Genomic DNA, 20,581 nt, shown 5'->3' on the forward strand with positions numbered 1-20,581 from the left:
TGGACTCTTCCGATGATTGTTGAAGGCCGTTTTTGCTTTCAGAAGTTTCACGCTGTACACGCCAACGGCCATCTGTCCGATGGAGCAAAAAACGTGATTCATCTGTATAAGCCACCTGTCGCCACCCGGTGGACGTCCGGCTGCGTTACTGGCGTCTAAATTTCAGCCTTTGTCGCCCACGAACAGCAGTCAGCTTGGGTGCATCAACCAGGTTCCTGCTGCAGAGACCCACACATAGCAATGGTCGTTGAGGCAACACTGTTGGTAGCTGTTGTGACTGACAGTTCGCAATTTTTCACAAACACAACTTTTATTGAGGTAAGTTCACAATGTTGATGAGTGAACAACAAACATAATCTAACAAACAATAACGATGCCTGTAAAAATCTCCTAATTGAGGCTAACAAAAGTTCACTTCTAATTTTCCACAAAGGTTCGTGGTAGCACATACACACTAATAAAAGTCCAATTCTGAGACGAAGGCGTAATCTTCAGCGCTCGAAGTACACGAGATGAGCATCCAGAGTGAACTGAACTTCGGGGCTGGTTCTAGCCCCTAAATAGCGGTCTCCAGCCAATCAGGTTTTGGCGTACTGATACCTCCTGCAGGCCGTGACTTGAGCTCCCCCTACAGGAAGTAGTGCTCGGAATATCTGTTTCCATTATCTTGTATGTAATTAGCCAGTGTTTACCGTGGTGCTTTTGGTACGCCTTGGATAGAGACAACCTCGTCCTCTGTGGTGTAACGTGGGTTGCCGGCCCTCAGGGGTTACCTTGGCTCTGGCATAACAGCAGCCGCTTGGTTCATCTGGGCGGTCAGTTGCTCAACAGTTACTCGCCTTTTCGTCTGTACACATCTCCGAAAAAGTCGTTCATGATTATCATCTGTGGTCCGTGGTGCACCAAAGTTGCCTTGGCGAAGGTTTTGCATAGGGCAGTTTCGCCCATGCTTCCACCTGTGCTGTAAAAGCCAGTAATCATGTCCTGTTGACATATAAATCGCTCCTCTTCCGCATTACGATAACGACTGCACCGTTTCTGTGAGTGGGCGTAGCACGTTGACATCGAGTATAGGTGGTGGTCACATTAATGTCACTGGGCCACGTAGTATTCATGCACACTTCCTTAAAAATAGGCGGAAGTGGAGAAGCTGCGCTGGAAGACACGGCGTACGATGCAGGACTGCCATTGAAGCCTCACTGTGACAGCCAGTCCATACCTACGCTACAATCATGAGTGTACAGGAGGCTACGAATTGGTGAACCATGAACATTCTTCAGTTAGACGAACAATTCTTAATTCAACAGAGAAAGACAAGTACTTTTTTTAATTTCTGTAGCCAGCTTGGCTGCTAAACATTATAAATAAAAGTATGTAAATTTTACTCATGCAACTATACGTTTTTGTGTTTGTAGTTTAAAACGTACGTCTCGTATACAGCTCTTACAACTGCAGATACAACAGTTCATTTGATGATAGGTATCCACATGCATTTTCTGAAAAACGATTGACTGATAGAGAATGCGTATTCTGAAATAAATGAAAATAAATGGCAGATATTCTTGACTGACGTTAAACATGTGTATTTATTGATAATTATTACATAGATCAATACAATATCAGTAATAACACCTTAAAGGCAGACAAATTGTTAAAGCTAAGAGTGAAATGCCTTTGATAATCATTACTTCTTACACGAGTTACGAGTAAAACACTTAACACCAGTTTTTGCTGTAATAACAATACGATTAAGTAGAAATTTTGAGTATGTTGGGAAACTGTATAACGGAGCTGCAGCTTGGGTAAATAAAATAAGAACACTACGGAGAGAGAGGGGAAGGGAGGTAGGGAGAGGGTAGAAAGTAGACAGCACTGCACTACTTGTTGGCAGAACTCTTGTATACCAGTATGCTAAACAGAGTCGCTACAATATACCATATGACAAGACTGATCAAGGCTAGCAACGCAGTGTGAAATAACTACAACGTCTTCGAAAAAACTGATATTTTGAATCTTTCCGTAGCATCAACATGCGTCACTTTATGAAACCAGAACACGAAGTACACTTGAAAATGACTCGTAACTGAATCCAAATAAATAAAAGTGGAACATAACTGGAAACAAACATGCGATGAATATTTACAGGAAAATTCCATAGCTTCGGGGAATTGCGATAAAACCGTCACATCAAGAACAAGAGAATTTTTTATATTCCGCCCAGGCTTAAAAAGTAGATCTCATTTGATTTTTTTACATGTATTGGTTCCGCAGGACAGAGTGTAGGGAAGGTGTAAAGCAGAGACACGTGAGGCACTGCAGACCAAGGCTTCACTCGTGTGGATATCGTCCTTGGCTTTCATATATCACTGGTGAGCCGGTCCGGTATCGTGAGCCAGTCGTCAGCATGGCAAGCTAAACTCGAGAAAATTTTGTGAAGTATTTAGTTCTGTAACAGTGAGCAACACAGTATGCAAATTATGGTTGCTGCATCTATGGTATACAGAGATGTAAATATATGACCACAGTTGTACCGATGGCAACATTATATAAATGGCAACGGATATAATGTAATAAGTGATTCCTTCTCCACAGAGATATAAAAAATTTTCTCCATATCTCCCCTGATGACACTGTACACAATTGTCGTACAGTCTGTTCACTTCTCGAAACTCTCTCCCACTAGATGCACTGTGGTAAACTGTACCTTGGTAGCTTTCGGTTGCACAAATATCCCAGTAAATGCTGTCCCCAAGAATACGTTCTCAAAGGCAAAAAAAAAAAAAAAAGAAAAGCAATGTAAAACTATGATAACTATGCAGTAGAAAAAACATCCAACACGACCAAATATAAATTAACAAGAGTATGGGTGAAAGCGACTGAGTGATGAGGAACCGCAGAAATTCCTGAGAGGTGCGAGGCCGCTGACGCAGAAACCGTGCCTCGTAGACGCCGGCATCGAGTGCTGAACGCTGGCGCTGTGTGTCAGGTGCGGGGACTCCCCGCCGTCAGCAGCAGCGACAGCAGCGCCGCCAGAGCGAGTGTGAGTATCCCGGGAAGCGAGACGCCAGGCGCGGCGGACAGTTGCCGATCACCGGGACATACCAGCCCGCTGTGGCGGACAGTCACGCGCACCTGGTCCGGGAAGCGGCAGTCGTCCTCTGGAACAAACCGCGCCAAAACACCTAGGTTATCAGTCGTATTTTACGGAAATGGGTATCATGTTCCGTAGTGACAAGTCATAATCTATTTGCCAACAAATAACTTTTCTGCTACTAGTCGCGATTTTATTTTACACATATTTTCAAGCCGCTTTTCGGGAAATGATTCCCATTATAAAGCGTGTTTTTCTCTTTACTATGCCATTTTTATGCAGTTTTTTCGAGGTGTGAGGTTCTATTTTTTTGTTGTTGATTTTACTGAAATACATAAAAACGTGAAATTTTTAGTTACTTATCGATTTTTATATGTAGTTAGTGGCGAAATATGGAAGAACTTGTACTTACAGTTTTCTTATGGTCCATTTGTGCAGAGTCTCACACATGAATTTGTTAGAAGAACTCGAAATGTAGACACGTTACAGAAAATATGAAGACAAAATGCTAAACGAAAAACTTGAAAGTGAAGCGGTGAATTTCTTCAGATATTTCGACAATGTAGTTAAATAAAATTAGTAACACATAGAAATGAGCGCTATTCAAAAATACACTGAAGAGCCAAACAAACTGGTACGCCTGCCTAATATCGTGTAGGACCCCGCCAGCTCGCAGAGGCGGCCGGTGTGGAAGTGCGGTTCTAGGCGCTTCAGTCTGGAACCGCGTGACCGCTACGGTCGCAGGTTCGAATCCTGCCTCGGGCATGGATGTGTGTGATGTCCTTAGGTTAGTTAGGTTTAACTTGGGTTGGGTTGTTTTGGGGGAAGAGACCAGACAGCGAGGTCATCGGTCTCATCGGATTAGGGAAGGAAGTCGGCCGTGCCCTTTGAAAGGAACCATCCCAGCATTTGCCTGGAGAGATTTAGGGAAATCAAAATGGTTCAAATGGCTCTGAGCACTATGGGACTTAACATCTTAGGTCATCAGTCCCCTAGAACTTAGAACTACTTAAACCTAACTAACCTAAGGACATCACACAACACCCAGCCATCACGAGGCAGAGAAAATACCTGACCCCGCCGGGAATCGAACCCGGGAACCCGGGCGTGGGAAGCGAGAACGCTACCGCACGACCACGAGATGCGGGCTAGGGAAATCACGGAAAACCTAAATCAGGATGGCCGGACGCGGGATTGAACCGTCATCCTCCCGAATGCGAGGCCAGTGTGCTACCACTGCTAGGTTTAAGTAGTTCTAAGTTCTAGGGGACTGATGACCTCAGATGTTAAGTCCCATAGCGCTCAGAGCCATTTTTTGAGCTCGCAGAAGTGTCGCAGCACGACGTGGCGTGGACTCGACTAATGTCTGAATTAGTGTTGGAGGGAAATGATACCATGAATCCTGCAGGGGTGTCCATCAATCCCTAAGAGTACGAGGGGGTCGAGATTTCTTCTGAACAGCACGTTGCAGGCATCCCAGGTATGTTCAATAATGTTCATGTCTGGGAAGTTCGGTGGCCAGCAGAAGCGTTTACACCCAAAAGAGTGTTCCTGGAAGCACTCTGTAGCAATTCTGGACATGTGGGGCGTCGCATTGTCCTGCTAGAACTGCCCAAGTTCGTCGGAATCCACAATGGACATAAATGGATGCAGGTGGACTGGATGCTTACGTACGTGTCACCTCCCAGAGTCGTATCTACACGTATCAGGGGTACCATATTACTTCAACTGCACACGCTCTGCACCACTACAGAGCCTCCACCAGCTTGAACAGTCCCCTGCTGACATTCAGGGCCCATGGATTTGTGAGCTTGTCCCCATACCCGTACACGTCCATCTGCTCTCGATACAATTTGAAATGAGACTCGTCCGACCAGGCAACATGTTTCCAATTATCAACAGTCCAATGTCGGTGTTAACGGGCCCAGTCGAAGAGTAGAGCTTCTTGTCGTGTAGTCAGAAAGGTTATACGAGTGGGCCATCGGCTCCGGAAGCCTTTGTCGATGATATTTCCGTACCAGGTAGGATTGACAGAAGAAGTAGAGAAGATCCAAAGAAGAGCAACGCGCTTTATTACCGTTGACTTGCGAGAGGCGTTCAATAACTAACTCCGCCCGAACAGGGCATGAAGGCCCAACGGTACTGACTGGCCGCCGTGTCATCCTCAGCCCACAGGCGTCACTGAATGCGGATATGGAGGGGCATGTGGTCAGCACACCGCTCTCCCCGCCATTATTATTTTTTTATTATTATTATTATTTATTGCCAAATTATAGACCTGTTACCTGATGTTTAAAACAGGTCGTACATCTTACAATTTTCGTTTTTCATCTTTTTACAGTTTTCTTTCCTTTTGTTTTATCTACAACATTTACAAAGAATGATTCAAAATAACAATAATTTGAGGTTGAAATATAAATAAATTTTGTTGTTTTTAAGAAGAATATAAAAAGAAGATAGGATAGATGAGAGATTTGTTAGTACCATCACCGAGTGTGACTGACGGTGAATACCTCGGAATGGTTTCATCGAGCCGTTGACCGCCAGTCACACAGACACACACAAATGGTTATTAGTAGAGAAATAATGTTTCTTATCCTATTTGTTACTAATCCTATGTATTAACTACATTAGGTGCGCATCCATGTACAGCATTTGGTGTTTTCTTGGCTAGATTGCCAGCAATTTGCTTATTTACATTCACATCTCTGCTTCCTCCTCCTGTTCCTCCTCATTTTCACTATTTTCGCTGTCACTGTGGGTATCGCTGTCCATCCTCTGGAGATTTCTGTTACGCTGCACATAGGCATGTCTGTGATGTCGTGTCCGCATATACTCTTCATGTGTTGTTTTTGAAATACTGTTTGTCAGTGCGTTTAATTGTGCCCAGTGTTCTTCGTCTCTTATTGCTGTGTGTATATCTATGTCTGTATCTGTGTAATCTAAGTGTAGTGTACGTCTATTGTTCGCGTATTGCCCGCAGAAAAAGACAGTGTGTTCTGGGGAACCTTCTTCCCCGCATGTGCATGTAGGTGTCTGCCTCAGACTCACGCGGTTTAAGTGCGTGGAATAAGGTCCGTGCCCGGTTAAGAAATGTACCATACCACGGCTGGGATCGATATGTCTCATTCTCAACCGCTCCCTTATGTCAGGGAGGAAGTCGTGCAGTCTACGTCCCTTATCACTTACATCCCACTCACCTTGCCATGTATCCAAACGCCAACTTTTAAGGTGACGTATCGTCTCTATGGGAACACCGGTTATTGTGTGTACCTTATCTAGTCTCCCCACCTTTAACCAGTACCTTGCAGCTCTGTATTTGATCGTGATATCTATGGGGCATATTCCGAGCACCACACACAGTGCATCCGCTGAGGTGGTACCAAAGGCCATATGTAAGTTTGCGAGACCGGAACCGCTACTTCTCAGTCAAGTAGCTCCTCAGTTTGCGTCACAACGCCGGGGTGCACCCCGCTTGCCAACAGCGCTCGACAGATCCAATGGTCACCCATCCAAATGCTAGCCCAGTTCGACAGCGCTTAACTTCGGTAAAATGTAAATGTCGTGTGATTAGGGCGTCGCGTCGGGTAGACCATGCGCCTGGTGCAAGTCTTTCGATTTGACGCCACTTCAGCAACTTGCGTGTCGATGGGGATGAAACGATGATGATTAGGACAACACAACACCCAGCCCCTGAGCGGAGAAAATCTCCAGCCCGGGATCGAGCCCGCGCCCTTAGGATTGACATTCTGTCGCACTGACTACTCAGCTACAAGGGGCGGACGCTTAACTTCGGTGATCTGATGGGAACTGGTGTTCATTTGGTAATGCAACGCTTTCCTTTTTCTCGACCTGTTTCGGCTGAAATAAGTTCGGAACTCGATGGATATCGTGAAATAATGCCACTTCAGCCTCTATACTTTCATGAAGTTCCGATAGCTGGGCCGCGCGGGGTAGCCGTGCGGTGTAAGGCGCCTTGCCACGGTTCGCGCGTTTACCCCAGTCGGAGGTTCGAATCCTCCCCCGGGCATGGGTGTGTGTGTGTGTGTGTGTGTGTGTGTGTTAGTTTAAGTTAGATTAAGTAGTATGTAAGCCTAGGGACCGATGGCCTTAGCAGTTTAGTCCCATAGGAATTTTCGAGTAAAAAAGAAGTAATATCCGTCGTTCCCCAAGAAAGAGTTATAGGCCCTCTATTGTTCCTGATCTATAATAACGACAATCTGAGTAGCCGTCTTAGATTGTTTGCAGATGATGCAGTCATTTACCGTCTTGTAAAGTCATCAGATGATCAAAAAGAATTGAAAAATGATTTAGATACGATATGTGTATGGTGCGAAAAGTGGCAATTGACCCTGAATAAAGAAAAGTGTGAAGTTATTCACATCAGTACTAAAAGAAATCAGCTAAATTTCGATTACGCGATAAGTCACACAAATCTGAGGGCTGTAAATTCAACTAAATACTTAGGGATTACAATTACGAGTAACCGAAATTGGAACGATCACATAGATAATATTGTGGGTAGAGCAAACCAAAGACTGCGATTCATTGGCAGAACACTTAGAATGTGCAACAGGTCTATTAAAGAGACTGCTTACACCACGCTTGTCCGCCCTATTCTGGAGTATTGCTGTGGGACTGACGGATGACATCGAAATGTACAAAGAAGGGCAGCTCGTTTTGTATTATCGCGAAAATAGGGGAGATAGTGTCTCAGACATGATAAGTGAATTGGAGTGGCAACGGGATCTTCTCATGAAATTTCAGTCACCAGTTTTCTCCTCAGATTGCGAAAACATTCTGTTGGCACCCACCTATATAGGTAGAAATGATCACCACGATAAAATAAGAGAAATCAGAACTCGCACAGAAAAATTTAAGTGCTCGTTTTTCCCCCGTGCCGTTCGAGAGTGGAACGGTAGAGAGACAGCATGAAGGTGGTTCATTGAACCCCTCTGCCAGGCACTTTATTGTGAATATCTAACTAATCACGTAGATGTAGATGTAGATGAGTACCAGAAATTTCAAATTTTTCGATAGCTGGCGGCGCTATACGTAGCCTTCAAAATGGCGTCTGGAATGGCGATGCGTTCTAAGCAGACAGCTGTTATTGAGTTTCTTTTGGCGAAAACCAGGCGCTTGCAGAATGTCTACGGAGACCTGGCAGTGAACAAAAGCACGGTGAGTCGTTGGGCGGCGCGTCTGCTGTAGTCACAATAACGCCGCGCTAACCTGTCCGTTCTCCACGGCCGCCACACGGAGACCTTTACCGAAGAGACCGTCTCCTGCACTCGATCGCGAAGAGCAACTAATGTTTGTCAATATTTCTTGCTTGCCCACATCTTTCGCCATGTGAAGCTTCCCATCTCGTGGAAAAAGGAAGTGAGCTTCGTAAGGTTGCCGGTAAGATGACGATTCCTCCGACGACTTGGCGTGCTGTAATCTGGACCGAGCGTTGCGTCAGATGCGCGACGTGACACACTTGAGCTCTATCGCAAGCATCGATCTCCCTGAGCCGCTCTGTTTGTGCAGAAGTGTGTACGGGTGAACTGCTGCCTCCAAAACGGTGACGCAGGCAGGGAGGCCAGGCTCATAGGCGGTGCCCATGTCTTTGCGAGACGCAGCGCCACGTCTCTCGGTACGCTGGTAGCCTTGCGGCACGCCCGCCCACACTACAGGCTGGGGTACGGCGCATGACGCCGCTTGTCTGCTTCGATCGGCGTCCCACGGCTTCCGCTGCGCCGTCTGCATGCGTTACCGTCACTGCCACAGTCCTGGGTTTCTCCAGGACGCGTTTACGTCCGCCGGGCTTTGGTCGCTGAGCAGCTGTCGTCACGCATGTATGTCAGACCTACTCTCCCCGCGCTGTCCACCCAGTTTTATTCGCTTCAAGGCCTTTTCGTGTCCGAACGGGACGACACATTGACAACGTTGAGATTTCTCGCGACGATATCCTTGCAAAATAAAACCGGCGCGCAAAATTGCTACACCACGAAGATGACGTGCTACAGATGCGAAATTTAACCGACGGGAAGACGATGCTGTGATATGCAAATGATTAGCTTTTCAGAGTATTCACACAAGGTTGGCGCCGGTGGCGACACCTACAACGTGCTGACATGAGGAAAGTTTCCAACCCATTTCTCATACACAAACAGCAGTTGACCGGCGTTGCCTAGTCAATCGTTGTTGTGATGCCTCGTATAAGAAGGAGAAATGCGTTTCCGACTTTGATAAAAGACGGATTGTGGCCTATCGCGAATGCCGTTTATAGTATCGCGACATTGCTGCTCGCGTTGGTCGAGATCCGATGACTGCTAGCAGAATATGGAATCGGTGGGTTCAGGAGGGTAATACGGAACGCCGTGCTGGATCCCAACGGCCTCGTATCACTAGCAGTAGAGATGACAGGCATCTTATCCGCATGGCTGTAACGGATCGTGCAGCCACGTCTCGATCCCTGAGTCAACAGATGCGGCCATTTGCAAGACAACAACCATCTGCACGAACAGTTCGAATACGTTTGCAGCACCATGGACTATCAGCTCTGAGACCGTGGCTGCGGTTACCCTTGACGCTGCATCACAGACAGCAGCGCCTGCGATTGTGTACTCAACGACGAACCTGGGTGCACGAATGGCAAAACGTCATTTTTTCGGATGAATCTAGGTTCTGTTTACAGCATCATGATGGCCGCATCCGTGCTTGGCGACATCGCCGTGAACGCACATTGGAAGCGTGTATTCGTCATCACCATACTGTCGTATCATCCGGCGTGATAGTATGGGGTGCCATTGGCTACACGTCTCGGTCACCTCTTGTTCGCATTGACGGCGCTTTGAACAGTGGACGTTACATTTCAGATGTGTTACGACCCGTGGCTCTACATTTCAGCAAGATAATGCACGACCGCATGTTGCAGCTCCTGTACGGGTCTTTCTGGATACAGAAAATGTTCGACTGATGCTCTGGCCAGCACATTCCCCAGATCTCTCACCAACTGAAAACGTCTGGTAAATGATGGCCGAGCAACTGGCTCGTCGCAATACGCCAGTCAGTACTCTTGAAGAACTGTGGTATCGTGCTGAAGCTGCATGGGCAACTGTACCTGTACACGCTATCCAAGCTCTGCTTGACTCAATGCCCAGGCGTATCAAGCCCGTTATTACGGTCAGAGGTGGTTGTTCTGGTACTGATTTCTCAGGATCTATACACCCAAATTGCGTGAAAATGTAGTCACATATCAGTTGTAGTATAATATATTTGTCCAATGAATACCCTTTTATCATCTGCATTTCTTCTTGGTGTAGCAATTTTAATGGTCAGCAGTGTATTTCACACACCATGAGATAGACAGTCAAACAGAAAACGGCGAATATGCTCCTGTTTACAAGAATTTGGCTGAAAAGCAGGGTACCAGTTGACTTCGACCGAGCGAAGTGGCGCAGTGGTTAGCACATTGTACTCACATTCTAGGGGACGACGGTTCAGACCCACGTCCGGCCACCCTTACTTATATTTTCTAAATAGCTTCAGGGGAATGCCGGGATGGTTCCTTTGAAAGACCACGGCCGACTTCACTCCCCATCCTTCCTTAACCAGATGGGACCGTTGACGTCGCTGTTTGGTCACCTCCCCTAAATTAACTAACCAGTTACCTTATTCTACATTCCCCATCACCTTTACAGCTGAAACGTCCCCTTAGAAAAATTATAAAATGACTGTGCTGATAAACCTCTTACGTTATTTGATTTTCAAACAGCTGCGCAAAACTCAACATACTCAAACAGTTTTCTCTTTACTTATTCTGATCATCACTAAACTGACGTACAATATTTTCAGGACAACGCAATGTGACTTTCAATAATCCCTACAAAAGAATGGCCCTGACTAACAATAACCTGTACCCTTCATGAGTCACTTACCTCACAGTTCATGACATCCAGTCTTACAAATAACCCTTTTCTGATGGACACACGTCCAGATCATCCGCTCTCAAAACTCCGCCATCTCTCTCCACATATCCACCACTGCTGGCGGCTCACTTCCAACTGCGCAACGCTATGCGCTGTTCACATCCAACTGCCCAACACTACAATAGCAAATATTCCAACAATGCAAACCAGACACAGACTGCACACAGCACAGTCAGTGATTTTCATACAGAGCGCTACGTGGCGTTACCAACATAAAAACCTAAACAGTCTACTTAAACACCTTTTTCCAAACATTTTGTCATGCAAACATATTCGTGCTCTCTTTAACATGCGACTAACCACTCACTCCCACAAGCTACCCTAACTGTAACTCACTCACGCCCATCAGCCCATCGCTGTAAGTCACCGATGTCCATCCACTCCCATTCACCCATTCTGCCCTACTTCCACTACTACTCCCTCCTGATCTCTCTTACTGCTACTCTTTATACATTCCCTCTCACTGCTGCTGTCACTTCTCAGTGTCACTGTCTGTCTCTCCGCCTTGTCCGCCAGGATGGTAACATGCTCACTCCCATGCAAGCGGGCCCTGGTTCGATTCCCGGCCGGGCTGAAATGGCCTTGTGTTGTCCTGCTCATTTCATCCTCATCGCCGGCGCGCACGTCGCCCAATGTGGCGCCGACTGAAATAAGACCCGCACTCGGCGGCCGAACTTCCCCGGATGGGGCCTCCCGGCCAGCGATGCCAGACGCTCATTTCCATTTCTGTCTCTCATTATCACTGGCTCTCAACCACTTCCACTTTCTCCTTCTCTTTATTCCTCTCCCGTAGGCACTGTTCTCTCAGTGTCCCACTACCACTGTGACCCGCTCTTTCTCTAGCTCTCCCATTATCGCCATTGCGCTTTCTATACCACAACCACTGTCTACTATCTTCCAATATTTATTTTTCCGTCTCTTTCACACTACCAGTGTCTCCATCTCTCTCACATAAAAAAAGCGCGAATATCTTCACATGCCAAAACTTTTAGGAAAATTTTTAAAGATGCTGAGGGCCGGCCGCGGTGGTCTAGCGGTTCTGGCGCTGCAGTCCGGAACCGCGGGACTGCTACGGTCGCAGGTTCGAATCCTGCCTCGGGCATGGGTGTGTGTGATGTCCTTAGGTTAGTTAGGTTTAAGTAGTTCTAAGTTCTAGGGGACTTATGACCTAAGATGTTGAGTCCCATAGTGCTCACTGGACTCGCATTCGGGAGGACGACGGTTCAATCCCGTCTCCGGCCATCCTGATTTAGGTTTTCCGTGATTTCCCTAAAAGGCTCCAGGCAAATGCCGGGATGGTTCCTTTGAAAGGGCACGGCCGATTTCCTTCCCAATCCTTCCCTAGCCCGAGCTTGCGCTCCGTCTCTAATGACCTCGTTGTCGACGGGACGTTAAACACTAACCACCACCACCACCATAGTGCTCAGAGCCATTTGAGCCAAAGATGCTGAGGAGGTTAGACTGTGGCAGCAGGTACCGAACTTTTCAGGCAGAGTCTTTTAAACAGATACATATTCGCGTTTTTTGTGCCCCACTAGGACCGTTTTTCCGATGGTTCCCTTCTTCTCTCTGATACATCGGGGCATGACACTCACTGTTTCAGTAAAATTTTGGTTGTTCACCTATGTGAAACTGAAATAACGCAACTAATTTTACACCTCAGACCGGATTTTAAGTGTACAAAAATTTTGCATATGCTTCAATGCTTGAAATAGGGCTGTCGATAAAATAGCGATATCCCCCCTACAAAATATAGATATACCGTCCAAAAGTTTTTGCGACGCATTTTACACTGGTATCCCTGTATAAATGTACCTTGACTTTTCTCTCCATTGTTTGGCATGCAGTGAAACGGATGATATGTGACCAACTGTCGCGTATGAGGTTCTACTCCATCACATGTTTGCAAGAACATCCACTGCACTCAACAGTTAAAGATGTGTTGCGTTTCAAGTCTGAATGTTGCGGCTAGATCTGGCTTACGGTGTGAGTGTAGAGACGATATCTCTTACAGACAGGTGTGCTGCGGAGTGGCGAGTAACCGACTTTGAAAGTGTGATGATAATCGGGTCAAGACACGGGGATCATGGCACACCGGAAACCACAGAATGATTCGGTTTTCAGTGGCCAGCAATGTCTAGGGTCGATCCTTAACATAGCAAGTATAGTGTTTCCATACGTGTAAACCGCCGCAAAGGCCGAACACAAGTGTTCGATAGACGTCACATCACTTCCAACTGAGCCGCACTCAAGACGGTCTACTGTGAACCAGACCGCTGCTGATTTGAATGTGGGGCTTGAGAAACCCATTCCTTTTAGGAGTGTACGGTAGAGACGAGGAAGGTCATTCTACAGGGTGCTACAAAAAGAATATACGTATTACAAAGTATTATTTCGTCCAAACTATCGATCTCTCCGCCTCAGCTCGGCTATTGGAGAAACGAATACACAGTCTAGTTTATATTAATAGCCGCTAGATGCCAGTTGTCTTCTGCTTTGCTTGGTAGCCGCCATATGTTTAAAATGGCTAACCCGCAGCAGAAATCATTTTTTGTGTTCTCGAGTTTGCGAAGTGCAGTTCCGTGGTTACAGTGCAAAGACGTTTCAGGTTGGGGTACCAAATTGATCCTCCGAATGCGTGGAACATTCGCAGATGGTATCGACAGTTTCTAGATACAGGATGTTTATGTACAGGAAACAGTCCTGGTCGCCCTCGTGTTCCCGAAGAAAATGTTGCAAGAATTCCAACTGCTTTCCAATGTAGTCCTTCAAAATCAACTCTTCGCGCCAGTAGGGAGCTACAGCTGCCTACAACAACAATTTGGCGTGTTTTGAGACGTCGGTTGGTTATGAAGCCGTACAAGTTACAGCTGTTACAAGCTCTGCGTCCTGATGACAAACGCAAACGTGTGGCATTTTGTAACGAGATTCTTGATGCTATTGACAATAACAACACTTTCGCACGATGCATCGTGTTCAATGATGAAGCGACTTTCCGTGTTAGTGGTCAGGTGAACAAACACAATGTTCGAATTTGGGGCCAACAGAACACATGTACAGCCACTGAACATGTACGAGATTCGCCCAAAGTCGATGTGTTTTGTGCGATACCACGATCATCTGTTTATGGCCCATTCTTCTTTGATGGAAACACGGTTAACGATCAGCAGTATCCCGCTATGTTACAAAACTGGTTGTTTCTGAGGCTACGCGAAGACAACTTCATTTTTCAACAAGATGAGGCACCCCCTCACTGCCTCACTGGAGTCGCCAAGTGCATGAATATCTGAATGAAACCCTACCGAACCGTTGCATTGGTCGTCAAGGAGCTGGCGACTTAGCATGTCTCATCTGGGCTCCACGGTCACCGGATTTTACACCCTCTGACTTCTTCATGTGGGGTTTCGTTAAAGACAACGTTTATGTACCAACACTCCCACAGAACCTGGAAGAGTTGAGGAACCGGATCGGTACTGTCGTAACATCAGTCACGAAGTGCGTGCTTGCCCAATTATGGGAGGAATTTGAGTATCAATATGATATTGTTCGTGTCGCTGATGGAGGACGTATTGAACATCTGTAATCTGAACATGAGATGTTCGTAAATATCTGTGTAAAGTTTCATATTCATATGCATTCGAAATTCGTATATTTTCTTTGCAACACCCCGTACTTTGGGAAGTTATTCACTGCTGACCCGACCTTTTTGTGACCAGTTCATTTTTACTGGTTCACCGCTCCTTTACTATCGAGCTACGTAAAGCTGTATGGGTTTTGAAAAGTCAGAACTGAAAATTACAAATACTGTGCCTAGTTAGAAGCACTTTCTCAGAATCCGAGCTAAGGTTTGGGATGGTGGGCGGGGTTGTAGGGGGGGGGGGGGGGGAATTGGGAGGGATTCACAGGTTTGAGTTTTCACAACTGGCTCATGGTGTAGTTGCTACTAGTCAGTATCAATTACATATTGCAACTTCCTTCAAACTGGCGGGGCAACAGTCCCACAGAAGACAACGAGGCCACCAATGAAATAACAAAGTATGTTATGTTATGTTAACCGGGGACCTATAAACGATGGAGAGGCTCCGACCCCGCCGCAGCCGCAGTGGTCCGCAACCCCTCGACGACTACCGCAGTCCACTTCACCCCTCCGCCGCCCCACACCGGTTCGGCACCCGGTGGACCCCCAAGGGATCGTCTCACACCAGACGAGTGTAACCCCTATGTTTGCGTGGCAGAACAATGGTGGTGTACGCGTACATGGAGAACTTGTTTGCGCAGCAATCGCCGACATAGTTAGCTGAGGCGGAATAAGGGGAACCAGCCCGCATTTGCCGAGGCAGATGGAAAACCGCCTAAAAACCGTCCACAGATTGGCCGGCTCACCGGACCTCGACACAAGTCCGCCGGGCGGATTCGTGCCGGGGACCAGGCGCTCCTTCCCACCCGGAAAGCCGTGCCTTAGACCTCACGGCCAATCGGGTGGGCCAATAACAAAGTAAGTAATATTTTATAAATGTGGATTTAGATAAGGGATTCGATGCAAAAAAAAGCACTATGGGACTTAACTGCTGAGGTCATCAGTCCCCTAGAACTTAGAACTACTTAAACCTAACTAACCTAAGGACATCACACACATCCATGCCCGAGACAGTTTTCGAACCTGCGACCGTATCGGTCGCGAGGCTCCAGACTGTAGCGCCTAGAACTGCTCGGCCACTCCTGCCGGCGATTCGATGCAGCTCACTTCAAATGGCGATCAACGTCTTGTCAAAAGACGGAACGAAACTGAGGCGAGGATGAGGCCGACCCGAAGGGAACGGAGACCGACCCGCACTCAGAAGTCGTCGCTCAGTCCTACCGTACACTCTTATAGCCTAGACGGCGTGAAGATCCCTGACAGCTCGTAGCGCTGTTTCCAGCTTTCAACTAAGACTGTTGATAAAATATCGATATATCGATGTTTCCACAAGGAAATACCGATATACATCGGCGAAATGTCTTTCTTTGAATATCGATATGTCGATATCAGAGTGACAGTGTAGAGTGCCGGTAATTATATTTTAAATTCCATTTTTTGCGCAATTTCGGTAAATATTTGAAATGATTCTTTTGTGATTGTAGTAGATCATAATTTGCATTACACTGTATCATGTACGCAGTTGTTAACTAACAACACGATAGTCGAACAAAAAAGTATTTTCATAGCAGCTTTTCATCCACGCAACGTCCCATTACTAACTTACACATTTTTAAATTATGTGTTTTCTTTCAATACTTGCTCAAAGGGGGACAGACAGGTTGCTAGCTTGTTGATGCACAGAACATCTAATAATAAATTAATACTTAGGTTACAACCCTAAAACCGGCAGTGTATTTACAATGTGTAGCCGATATTCTTATAGCCCAATATGTCGAAATATTACCGTTAGTTATATCGATACTTTTGTCGATCTGTAGAGGCCCGTTAATGATTTTTAAATATCGATATATCAGACGACCAATACATTTTTAAAAATATCAACAGTCCTACTTTCAACCGTGAAGCGCTAACGGCTGTAGGCTAAAACAGTTGCCGTCTACAGAGCTGTAACGACACTAAGGCGTTGGCATAGAGACGTTTACATAATCGCTTACTTTATTGGTTTATAGGTAGGCCCCCGATTCTGCCGCGGTCTGCAACTGACAGGGAACAACTTAACGCCGACTCAACTACAGCCAACCGGTACTTTGGACTCGTTATTTCGAGAACGATCCATCTCTGGTGTACGGAGAGAACCGTAAACGCACTACAAAGGCTTCAGCAGCCGAAGACATATATCTCACTCTTTGCCTCGCCATGATCCTTTTAGCCACTCACATTCGAATACACCACTCTCGATTAAAAGTTAACGGCGCTTAAGTTGGCGTTTAACCCTGTTCAGCGCAATATTCTGGTCCACTGACCTCAAAGTTAAACGAGGTAGTTGGCTGTGGTTAAATTTGGCCATGGCTCACGCTCATTTTTCGCGAGATGACCTGACTCTTATTGGCGTTCGGTATTAAGAAGGCGGCGCGCTTCGATGTACTGAGACAGACTCAGGGTGTAGTATACCATACCCTATACGTAAGATGAACCTAGAAAGTTTATTAATTTTTGAATGAAACTTACCAGTAGCAGAATTATATTGTGCCTCCACATGTGACTACATTGATTGTTTTTCTCTAACAAGGGGACCACATGACAATAAGATTTCTTATTTTTTGTGTTCTGTACTTTAAATTCAAAGCTCAAACGTACTTTTCTCAAAGCAGTTCGATGTAACTCTCAAAAATTCCCTAGAAAATCGAATTTAAAGGTTGCTGACCATATTTGAGATGCTAAAATAGGTCAAGTTTTTCTTCGAGAAGCTGTGTGGCTATGTAGTAGCGTGCTTCCTCGCTGTTTGGTGGGTATGGGTTCGATTCCAGGAGGATTCAAATTTTTAATTAAAGGTGCAGGTTCTAAGAGCAGTTACGTGAAGCATAAAATAGAGAAACATAGAAAAAATTTAATTTGCACTTTTAAATCATAGAAACTTCATTAACCATCTTTTATAGAAGAGCAGTAACACATTTTTATTTCCCATGAAAACAGGATTTTTGTACGTAGTACATAGTTAGAAATAAAAAGATGTACATTTTGCATAAAATGATATTTAGATGTATTAATCAGCATATATATTTGACGACTTTTATATATAAGCAACGTAGGTATTCGATCTGAACAAAAGAAAAAACGAAAAGAGACACTGTACAATTCTTCTTTTGCACTGTAGCTGTCCGTTCTTTTATTTCAAGAACTGATGCAATCACACCGACCAATTCGTCTCATACTTCCAAACATTTGGTGCTCTTCTTACAGGTTTCCAATTCGTAAAACATAAACGAATGGACTAGAAGCGAAGTATAAACACACTTCTGCTTGTTGACGAAAGTGAGAGCGTATGGCAATGACGCCATTCACCAGAGATTGTCTAGAAAACATGTTTATAATCGGCTGCCTGAAGATTCATATCTCTGTGAACATCTCTGCATCTACAAGGTGCCTTCCATTGCAATATACGGCGTTAACCCCAGTCAAATGCTCGGTTGGCTGACGACGATTCACTGACAGGGCGCTTAACCCTGGTGCACTGTAGAGACATTTTAAACTTGGTTTACTTATAACTATGAGCGCAGGACCTCGGTTATCTTGCGTTTTCACCAATGACGAGGCGTGAGGTATTCGTAACAGTAATCGTTTTTAAAAAATAGTTTAAAATAACAAAATTGTTGTTTTAATTACTATTATTATTATTATTATTGCTGTCATTATTATTACTGTGTCATTGTTTACGGTTATCCAAGTACCGGTACTGTTATATTTATTGTTAATACCGTCATTGTTAATAATATTATGTTACTTTTTACAACTATCTGTTATTGCGCCTCATCACTCCCATAATATTACACTGAACAATGCTCTATGCCGTATAGTAAAGTACAAGGAACAACCTCGTAGAGATTAGGCCTACTGAGCGATACCAATTACTCGGAGAATGCCTGTTACTGCATCTACATTAATAAGGATGATATTAAAAGTTCCAGTACTGACAGTTTGATTTATATTTGAGATGAATTCTGCGATCCTTCTTGTCGAAATCTCTAATCCAAGAGTCGTAGGATGACATTTGTTGTTTCACGGGCTTCAGCAATCGTTTTTGAACGGACAACTATGCAAGGTGAGGTAGTCTGGTTTGCGACTGCTAATCTCGATGGGCAGTAGGAGGACATTAGTGTGTAATATCTCATCGACAACGAGGTCATTAGACACTGATCACAAGCTCGAGGAAGAAGAAGGAAGTCGGCCGTGCCACTTCGAAGCGACCATCCCGCCATTTGCCTTAAGCGATTTAGGGAAATCATGGAAATCCTGCCGGCCAGTGTGGCCGAGCGGTTCTAGGCGCTTCAGTCTGGAACCGCGCCACCGCTGCAGTCGCAGGTTCGAATCCTGCCTCGGGCAGGTTACTTAGGTTTAAGTAATTCTAAGTTCTAGGGGACTGATGACCTCAGATGTTAAGTCCCATAGTGCTCAGAACAACTTGAACTTTGAACTTTTGTACGCAAATCCTAAATCTTGATGGCCGGACGAGGCTTCGAACCATAGTGCTCCCGAGAGCGTGTCCAGTGTGCTAACCACTGCGCTACCCCGCTCGATGTGCATTTCAAAAATAAGATTCGTTATGGTTTTGAAAATTTAACGTCAAGACATTGTTAAAACAAAAATATATTCTTGTCCTGCCATATTTATTGAGTGTCCACATAAATGTAATATGGTCCTTGGAATTTTCGTGCTTTTTCTTTAAGTTGTTGAAACTATTCATGTCATACCATTCTTTGTCCACAACACGTCGGAAGAAAACACGCGGCCAACCATTCAATTATTGTCTCTATGCTGCCACATTACCATTTGTAAGAAGAGTACCGAGTTTCTTGAAAATGTCGGACTTAAGTTTTAGTCACTGTATTCAGACATGGTGGGTTTAGTGTAGGCCGGACTTGTTTAATCACGTCACTTTTCGCCTCAGAACTAAGTCCTCCAATTGGATGTTTCCGCACACTTCCCACAACACATTTGCAAACTAATACGTTTGTAACGTTCGAGGAGCCTGCTGCTTTGTCCACATTGCTTCAGCAACCGAACTTCAGATTTGCGCAGAAATAAATTTAAATTCATTAAAATATAGCTATTCAGTAAAGCTATAATGGATAAGTAACAATATGTACTAAAACGTTATGAAAGAGTAAGATGTTGACCCTGATTTATATCTGATCACTTTCAGCACTGTAACGTGCGAAAGAATAACACGCGCTGGAGAGACGCAGGCGCTACACGATTGTCAACTGTCTATAACAGCTGCGCAGAACTCCTTCTTCTCTAGCGGAAGCAAAAGAGGGAATGGATCTTGCAGTAGAATGAATGAACCTCGCACTAGGATGGGCGTACACAGTTAATGGCTGTTGCTGAGAAGTTAAAGGAGTGTGACATTCAGCTGACCAGCCCCTGCGGCCTTCCAAACTAGCGCCTGTCACACCGACAGCCGTTAATATCTCAAAAGCCACCGGGTCGCCGGTGCGTTTTACAAATATGAATTATGCCCGCAACTGAAACTCTAGGAAAAGTATACAGAGTTAGTCACTAACTATAGCCACACAGAATAACTCCGAAAGTATGATAGTAGCTGAAAAGTTTGTGGGACAAATATTGCATGGGACAACGGGGGCCATAATATGACTTTGGCTTTTTGTCGCTAGGTGGGGTTGCTTCAGAGATATGAAGGTCAACTTTTTTTTTTTTTTTTTAAATGGGATGCTACAGTTTGGTACTTATTTTCTGATAGCCGGTATCGAGACGAATCCAATGATGTGTAACAATCAGGTCTTTGAAGGTCACAAAGGTGGCATGAACGTCCATTTACACAAGGTGTTCGTTGTGATGACCACTGGTATCAATGCA

The 20,581-nt window shown here is 45.3% G+C and overlaps 1 protein-coding gene across 1 annotated transcript in view; it reads right to left on the bottom strand.

Moving 5' to 3' along the window:
- Positions 1-1,628: 1,628 nt before the first annotated feature.
- The window catches only part of LOC126237475 (uncharacterized), a 555,798-nt gene continuing 536,845 nt past the window's right edge, over positions 1,629-20,581 (bottom strand). Inside the window, exon 15 of the mRNA XM_049947618.1 lies at positions 1,629-3,158. Within this exon, the coding sequence (XP_049803575.1) occupies positions 2,983-3,158 (176 nt within the window). The 3' untranslated portion in view covers positions 1,629-2,982. The remainder of the gene's footprint in view (positions 3,159-20,581) is intronic.

Source organism: Schistocerca nitens, chromosome 2, assembly GCF_023898315.1.
Source record: "Schistocerca nitens isolate TAMUIC-IGC-003100 chromosome 2, iqSchNite1.1, whole genome shotgun sequence".
Classification (NCBI taxonomy): domain Eukaryota; kingdom Metazoa; phylum Arthropoda; class Insecta; order Orthoptera; family Acrididae; genus Schistocerca; species Schistocerca nitens.